The 6,537-nt window shown below is 39.9% G+C and overlaps 4 protein-coding genes across 6 annotated transcripts; 3 read left to right on the top strand and 1 right to left on the bottom strand.

Annotated features, from left to right (window-relative positions):
- Positions 1-13: 13 nt before the first annotated feature.
- On the top strand, positions 14-1,273 carry LOC104774048 (protein HUA2-LIKE 2-like). Of its 2 annotated transcripts, none has more exons than XM_010498715.2 (3): positions 14-295; positions 427-609; positions 819-1,273. In XM_010498715.2, exons 1-3 carry the CDS (start codon positions 142-144, stop codon positions 848-850), a joined length of 369 nt encoding a protein of 122 aa, XP_010497017.2. In that variant the 5' UTR covers positions 14-141; the 3' UTR covers positions 851-1,273. The 2 variants fall into 2 exon arrangements, with proteins under 2 accessions (XP_010497017.2, XP_010497016.2); XM_010498714.2 differs by having other exon boundaries at positions 421-609; positions 819-1,244.
- Positions 1,274-1,392: 119 nt separating this feature from the next.
- Positions 1,393-2,767, top strand: LOC104774050 (probable glutathione peroxidase 4). The gene is made up of 6 exons (XM_010498716.2): positions 1,393-1,582; positions 1,675-1,751; positions 1,829-1,890; positions 1,978-2,096; positions 2,199-2,366; positions 2,449-2,767. Exons 1-6 carry the CDS (start codon positions 1,529-1,531, stop codon positions 2,479-2,481), a joined length of 513 nt encoding a protein of 170 aa, XP_010497018.1. The 5' UTR covers positions 1,393-1,528; the 3' UTR covers positions 2,482-2,767.
- A 125-nt stretch (positions 2,768-2,892) lies between these two features.
- LOC104774051 (non-specific lipid-transfer protein-like protein At2g13820) lies at positions 2,893-3,940 on the bottom strand. Its single transcript, XM_010498717.2, has 4 exons — positions 3,563-3,940; positions 3,436-3,462; positions 3,287-3,343; positions 2,893-3,216 (listed from the first exon to the last, which is right to left on the bottom strand). Exons 1-4 carry the CDS (start codon positions 3,885-3,887, stop codon positions 3,020-3,022), a joined length of 606 nt encoding a protein of 201 aa, XP_010497019.1. The 5' UTR covers positions 3,888-3,940; the 3' UTR covers positions 2,893-3,019.
- Positions 3,941-4,321: 381 nt separating this feature from the next.
- On the top strand, positions 4,322-5,176 carry LOC104774052 (non-specific lipid-transfer protein-like protein At2g13820). 2 transcript variants are annotated; one of them, XM_010498719.2, is made up of 3 exons: positions 4,322-4,669; positions 4,747-4,839; positions 4,926-5,176. In XM_010498719.2, the coding sequence occupies exons 1-3, from the start codon at positions 4,345-4,347 to the stop codon at positions 5,057-5,059; spliced, it is 552 nt and encodes a 183-aa protein (XP_010497021.1). In that variant the 5' UTR covers positions 4,322-4,344; the 3' UTR covers positions 5,060-5,176. The 2 variants fall into 2 exon arrangements, with proteins under 2 accessions (XP_010497021.1, XP_010497022.1); XM_010498720.2 differs by having other exon boundaries at positions 4,750-4,839.
- The last annotated feature ends 1,361 nt before the right edge of the window (positions 5,177-6,537 follow it).

Below are 6,537 nucleotides of genomic sequence, written 5' to 3' on the forward strand. Positions count from 1 at the left end.
GTAGACCATATGAATAGCATTCCACAGGCGGATGGTTCTAATTTCCAACACAGGCCTTATCCATCTCATCCACATCCACATCCTCCTCCCCCTCGACCTCCACCACAACATCAATACTCATATACAGAGCCGGGCCACCATATGAAGTCGCGTAGGGACGCTCCATCATACTCCCACAGATCTCATTACGTGCCAAATTTTGATGAAAGAAATTTTCATGATAACCATGAGAGAATGAGGCATGCACCATATGAAAATCGAGATAATTGGAGATATCCACCTTCTTCGTCTTATGGTGAGACCTTTTACAGTGACACGTGTGTTAATTAATATGTGCGCACACAGAAGCGTGCCAACAGTCATATATGCTTTCTAATGCAAATATGCGGGAATGGGAAGTCTGATATGATCATCTTGTAGGTTCAGGTTCAAGATATCAAGACAAACACAAAACCCCTTATCCATCCAGTTCATACGATGGTGGCCCTCCACGTGAGTCTGGAAGGCTCCAGAACCAGCGGTGGAATCATCCTCCTCGCCCATATAATAACAGACACTCTTTTCACCCTAAGCCGCATTCTGAAGGTCCTGTTCCAGTTGGAATGAGAGGTAAGGATGTTTTAGACGTTTATACTAAATGGTCTTGTAAGTGGTTTTCTGATTATCTAGAAATCCACGCTTGCATAGTATGAACAACTTTAGGGACATGAAAGGCCAATTATGTAGTCATCTTCTAGTGACACATGTAGGGTTTTTAGTGGGATCAGATTATTGTTCGCTTCTGACATTTGAGTTTTATTTGGTCTTTAATTTTGCAGATCCGGGCATGTGGCATCAGAGAAGTGACTAGAAAAACTTGAGAGAAGACGGAAATCGGTAAAGAGGACGGTGGTTTGAAGCAAAAAGCAAAAACACCGAGGTGATGTGGCTCTAATTTAAAAAGAGAACGGCTATGTTGTTGTTGAGGTGAAATAGTGATATGATAAAGAAGTGAGTGTATATATGATATGATGTTTCTTTTGGAATCAGAATCTCATGCAAAGCAGGGAGTGGGATGGTTAAAAAGCCATTTGTAGTAATTGAGAGGAGTTTAGTAATTTATCTGCTCTCCTCTGTTACCCTTATTGTTTTAATTTTATTTTATTTTTGTCAACATTTTTTTCTTATGTGGGTTTTTTTGACCTCTGAGTGTATGATGTATATTTGATCTCTTAGAATAATATTTCAGCTGAATAGTTGCTACATTTTTTATGAGGTGCATGATTGGGGTAGACGTTTCTTTCTTATGAATAAAAATGAATATAGCGCATAGACTTGAACACCTCTTGTTGAGAATATTTTTGTTCTTTCATTATTTCTAAAAAAAGGCACATGTATGTTTATGTAAGAAGTACAAAAGAGAGAAGACTAGAAATAAAAGGAAGAAGCGAGTCCACACGAACGCGCAGAAAAAGGTCAAAGAGGGTTAAATAAAAAAGGTTCTTCTTGAGAAAGTCTCTGCTTGTAATTTCGTTGGAGAGAGAGAGAGATGGGTGCTTCTGCTTCGGTTCCGGAGAGATCCGTCCATCAATTCACCGTAAAGGTATAATCTTTTTTGCTTATACTAGATAGAGGACGAGGTTGAATCGTTGCTCCAATTTTGTTTATCCTGTTGTTGTTGTTTCCTGGAATCAGGATAGCTCGGGGAAGGACGTGAATTTGAGCATTTACCAAGGGAAGGTCCTCCTCATCGTCAATGTCGCCTCCAAATGGTTCGTCTCTTTGGGTCTTTTCCCAGATTTTGCTAATTTTCTTCATCGCTCGTTAATCCTTTGGTTTGTGCAAACAGCGGTTTCACCGAATCTAACTATACCCAGCTCACCGAACTTTACCGGAAATACAAGGACCAAGGTCATGATTAATTTAGGGCTTTTGTTATGCAGTTGTGCAAGCTCATCTCCTTTTGTTAACTTTACCATTTCATGACCTCGTTTTCAGAGTTTGAGATCTTGGCATTCCCTTGCAACCAGTTTCTATACCAGGAGCCAGGCACAAGTCAAGAAGCTCAAGAGTTTGCCTGTACACGCTTTAAAGCAGAATACCCTGTTTTCCAGAAGGTAGGTAGAGATCAGATCAGGACGCTTGGATTGAGTTTTTTTTATTTATATATAATTATTATGAAATCCATTTACACTTGCGAGTTGTGAATGTGGGATTAGGTACGCGTAAACGGTCAAAACGCTGCACCACTCTACAAATTCCTTAAGGCAAGTAAACCCACTTTTTGGGGTTCCAGAATTAAGTGGAACTTCACCAAGTTCTTGGTCAGCAAAGATGGCTTAGTGATTGATCGTTACAGCACAATGGTTACACCGCTATCAATCGAGGTATCCATTCTTTGGGAATCCAAATTGTCTATGTAATATGCGGTCATTGTCGTGATACGCTTTTCTTTTTTTGGGTGAGCAGAAAGACATCAAGAAAGCTCTTGAAGAGGCTTGAAACAACAAGGGGGTTTATTTTCAATGTAAATTGCAGCTTTTTGTGAAGTTTTTTCTTTTTTTTTTTTGTTCATTTTCCTTTCGGACAAGTTTCTCTGTTTGGTGGGATATAAAAAGAAATTGCTTGTTTCGGGAGAGTAGGTTGTTGTTTTTCATTTTTTTAGCAGAAGTAGTAACACATGTTAATCCTACGAGAGTGATAAAATTTATCTGGCCAATCCAGTCCGAAGTTAATAGTTAGAGGGTTATGTGGAAAGTAATGGTAGAAAAATCATAATTTAAAAGAATCGTTTGTAATTCATCCTACTGCTATTTGACTGAAAAATTTATTTATATCGCCTCCTAACAAGTTATATTGCACATGTTAGTATTATTCTCAGAAGTAATTTCTTTTTTTTTGACAACCAGAAGGAATTTCTTAGAGTTGGCAATTATATATAATGAATCATATGTATAACTTTGAACTCGTAATGGATAAACCTGAGAGAACACACATACATAAGGGTAGTATTATATGAATAATGGAGACGCCGACTGGCTTACAAAGTCAACAGAATTAGAAGAATAAAAAGCAACGGTAGAAACGGAGCAGTAGAAAATTGAGCCAGGCTGATGGGTTGCATTGGCTGAACAACGGGTCGAATTCCGGGTTTGGCTGTGGGGGCCGTCGGTCCATCTGCGAGAGCATCCGGTGCAGGTGCAGGTGCAGGTACAAGTGTTGCCGCCGCCTTGGACGCTGATCAAATGTGTCGAAAATCAAATTCAAAACGCAAAGACGTATACGTGATTATTGAATAAGTACTCACCTGCGGGGCTAAAAGCAGACACAGGCGGTGGTGGAGCCAGTAAAAATGGAACCGGACCTGGCCAATATATACATATATATAAACAAATAGAATTAACTGAATCTCCTATACACAGTTTGTGTAGCACAATACAGTCAATTAGGGGATACCTGGCGCTGGCAGTGGAGTCCCCGCAGCTGTAAATTAAGCAAATGAGTCAACCGTAGTTTTAAAAATGACATATTAAAAAACGAATGAGAGTATATTAAAAAATGAATGAGAGTAAAAAATAAGAACCTTGACACTGAACAGGTACACCGCCCATCTTGCAGGCACGAGGCAGAGCAAGCGAGAGAGTCCGGTTGATGAAGCCAGTAGGCAGCGGGACGTTAGCGGTGAGGATGAGGCAAGCACAGTCCATGCCAGTGTTGGTCAACGACTTTAAGGAGTCGCAGCAGCCAGCGGTGGGAGTGACGGAGCCGCCGCTGCTTCCCGTGATGAAGTTGAGACATGGAGTGAAGGTAGAGATCATGGAGGAGGTGCATGGCGTGCTTATCTGCTGACCTTTCCCTCCCAACATAAAGCATGACATCATCACTACTATCAATGTTAAGCCCTCCATTCTAATTTTGCCTGCGTAATTCTCCAGTGAAGATGCCTCGTAGTCATATAATTCTGTTTTATATATAATAAAAGAAATGGGTGCATTGGAGTTCAACAACTTCCAACTAATATAGAATCCTTTCTCTCAATCTCTTTATCAACACACAGTTTCCTTTTTATTTCATTAACCAAGATAAACCAAATAAAAAGAGAAAGTAGCTGAGTTTGGTATACGTACATACTTCTAGTAATTTTGTAACAAGTAATTACAATCTTTAGTTCTGAAGAAGGTATATTAGTTGTATACACATATTAGGTGCATCTAGAACGCACATACTGGTTTGATAAAATCATATAAACAATGTAAAGTAGGTCATCCAATGATACCAGTCTCTTTGACATTTTATGATCGTCTCCTCCTATATAACTAAACCAAAGGAAATACACAAAAAAATGAACAATAATAACTCAAAAATATGGGATATAGAAGCAACTGCACGATCACATTTGTAGCCTTCGTGGCAGCTCTATGGGGGGTTACAACAGCACAGCCCAGCGGGTCATGCGTGAGCACTTTGACCACCCTCTCTCCGTGCCTCAGCTACGTCACTGGAAACTCAACCACTCCCTCACAGAGTTGCTGCTCTCAGCTTGACTCTGTTATCAAATCTTCGCCGCAATGCATTTGTTCAGCCGTCAACAGTCCGATCCCCAACATAGGCCTTAACATTAACCGCACACAGGCGTTGCAGCTCCCCAATGCCTGCAACATTCAGACGCCTCCCCTCAATCAATGCAACGGTAACACACCTATCTATATGTTTATATCGTATGCATTGTAATATTGTTTCTCTCACAACAGAGTGTTTGTGAAATAGAAGCCACTGGTCCAACAGCACCTTCACCGGCGGAGGAAACCACAGCCCCAGGTGTGACACTTACCCCTACCTCGTCTCCAGGTGCTCGTTCAGGTACCTACTCCCCTCTTATCACCAAAACCAAGCAACACTCGATTTTTGGTTAATTGAATATATTCCCCTTGCACATCGGTACGCAGGAGTTAAAGGTGGTTCCAAGATAACTCCCTCCGCTGGTTTCGGCTCGTCCACCGGGAACGTCCACCGCGTGCCGCAGCATCTTCTTATGTTTGCTGTATGTGTATTTGTGGTGTGCACCTCTTATTTTCGTTAATTAACTCTGAGAGTTCATGTATTTGAGATTTTCATTTTACTTACTGCTGTGCCATGTTGATAAGTGACTGAAATCTATTTGCATTGCTATAAATTTTCTGTTGATTGGATCGAATAACTGAATTGATGGTTGCATATGAAGCAACAACTCCAGTTAAAAAAACGAAAATTCTGGAAAGACCAAAAGTGATGTGCAGAATGTAATAGTCCACAAAAACAAAAATATATATATAAATATATACAAATCGTCTAGTCTCTACAATCGAGCTTCTTTAATGTTCATACATCATATAATTTTTTTAAAAACACCATAACGTTGCCTCATAAATTATAAAAAGTTGAAAAAGAAGAAAAATGTATATAAATGTGGACTAACACTTCCAAGTTTTCAATAAGACCAGTGTTAAAACTAATCTCTTTTGCCGTGTGAGAGAGCTAGCTGTCAAGGGGGTTGTCCGTGTAATAATTTTAATATCAGTTTTCAAGTATCAAAAGAGCATTATTATTAATTTGATGATCTTAGGAAAAAAATGATTTCTTACTAATCTAAGTTTATTTATTAAAAAGGCATAATAAAAAAAACTAGCCGTTATTAGAGAGCCTCCAAAAAGCGCCGCAACGGTCACATTTGTTTTTTTCCCCCAAATCTATCTTCTTCTTCTTCTTCGAATCCTTGACAAAAACCCTAATTCGTGTTGAAATTGATTCTCAGATCTAGATTTCGTTATTCGTATTGCTCATTTGATTACCAAGTTCCTGTTTTATTTCGATGGAGTCGTCGTTGACATTGAAGAATGGGAAACCATGGACTTCCGGTGAAGGAACAGAGCAAGTTTCAGTCCAAGGTTCAAGATACTTCCAGATCTTTGGAGAATTCAAACCTTAAGATTTCAAATCGAAATATGCGAAGAAATCATCGGCGCAGAAGAATCAGAGCCCGAACCCGAAGAACCCTCCCCAAGCGGTTTTCTCTCCCCGGAATCGGATCAGAGAGAGGAAGTTTGCTGTGGTGTGAGCGTTGAAGAAGAACTCGAGGAAAGGGAAGACGGATCCAGCTGTTACAGAGATTGATTGTAAATGCGGAGAGAGGAAGAAGGGGAACATGAAGTGTGTTTGTGTAGCGCATGAGACGCTTCATGCTTCACAAGAGGAGTTTAAAAAAAAAAAAGAATTGAATTGGGGGAGGAAGCTGTAATCTCGGAGATGGAGAAGAATCCAGAGAGCCGGAGAAAATTGGGGTTTCTACAATGTTAGTGAAGCACGACAAATTATCTGGTAAAGTGATGAAGTAGTAGTTATGGGTTTTTCTTTGATGGTTTCGCTGATCATCTATGGTTTATTCCAGATCAAATATCAAGAAATTAGCAACAATGGTGCTTTGTATCTGTATATTGACTTGCGTCTTTGACTCTGATTTGGATGAAACAGTGGAAGAAAGTGAGAATTCAGTAGTTTCTCCTGCCAAATGGACAAACACTT

Source organism: Camelina sativa, unplaced genomic scaffold (assembly GCF_000633955.1).
Source record: "Camelina sativa cultivar DH55 unplaced genomic scaffold, Cs unpScaffold01215, whole genome shotgun sequence".
In the NCBI taxonomy this organism is placed as follows: Eukaryota; Viridiplantae; Streptophyta; class Magnoliopsida; order Brassicales; family Brassicaceae; genus Camelina; species Camelina sativa.

Excerpts from the sequence above, each read along its gene's own strand:
- LOC104774052 (XM_010498719.2), top strand. The coding sequence starts at position 4,345 with ATGGGATATAGAAGCAACTGCACGATCACATTTGTAGCCTTCGTGGCA. Across the intron at positions 4,670-4,746 it reads TCCCCTCAATCAATGCAACG|AAGCCACTGGTCCAACAGCA; the intron begins GTAACACACCTA and ends TTTGTGAAATAG. Across the intron at positions 4,840-4,925 it reads GTCTCCAGGTGCTCGTTCAG|GAGTTAAAGGTGGTTCCAAG; the intron begins GTACCTACTCCC and ends ATCGGTACGCAG.
- LOC104774048 (XM_010498714.2), top strand. The coding sequence starts at position 142 with ATGAAGTCGCGTAGGGACGCTCCATCATACTCCCACAGATCTCATTAC. Across the intron at positions 296-420 it reads TCCACCTTCTTCGTCTTATG|GTTCAGGTTCAAGATATCAA; the intron begins GTGAGACCTTTT and ends ATCATCTTGTAG. Across the intron at positions 610-818 it reads TGTTCCAGTTGGAATGAGAG|ATCCGGGCATGTGGCATCAG; the intron begins GTAAGGATGTTT and ends TTAATTTTGCAG.
- LOC104774051 (XM_010498717.2), bottom strand. The coding sequence starts at position 3,887 with ATGGAGGGCTTAACATTGATAGTAGTGATGATGTCATGCTTTATGTTG. Across the intron at positions 3,463-3,562 it reads TGTACCTGTTCAGTGTCAAG|CTGCGGGGACTCCACTGCCA; the intron begins GTTCTTATTTTT and ends CTTAATTTACAG. Across the intron at positions 3,344-3,435 it reads GACTCCACTGCCAGCGCCAG|GTCCGGTTCCATTTTTACTG; the intron begins GTATCCCCTAAT and ends TATATTGGCCAG.
- LOC104774050 (XM_010498716.2), top strand. The coding sequence starts at position 1,529 with ATGGGTGCTTCTGCTTCGGTTCCGGAGAGATCCGTCCATCAATTCACC. Across the intron at positions 1,583-1,674 it reads TCCATCAATTCACCGTAAAG|GATAGCTCGGGGAAGGACGT; the intron begins GTATAATCTTTT and ends TCCTGGAATCAG. Across the intron at positions 2,097-2,198 it reads AATACCCTGTTTTCCAGAAG|GTACGCGTAAACGGTCAAAA; the intron begins GTAGGTAGAGAT and ends ATGTGGGATTAG.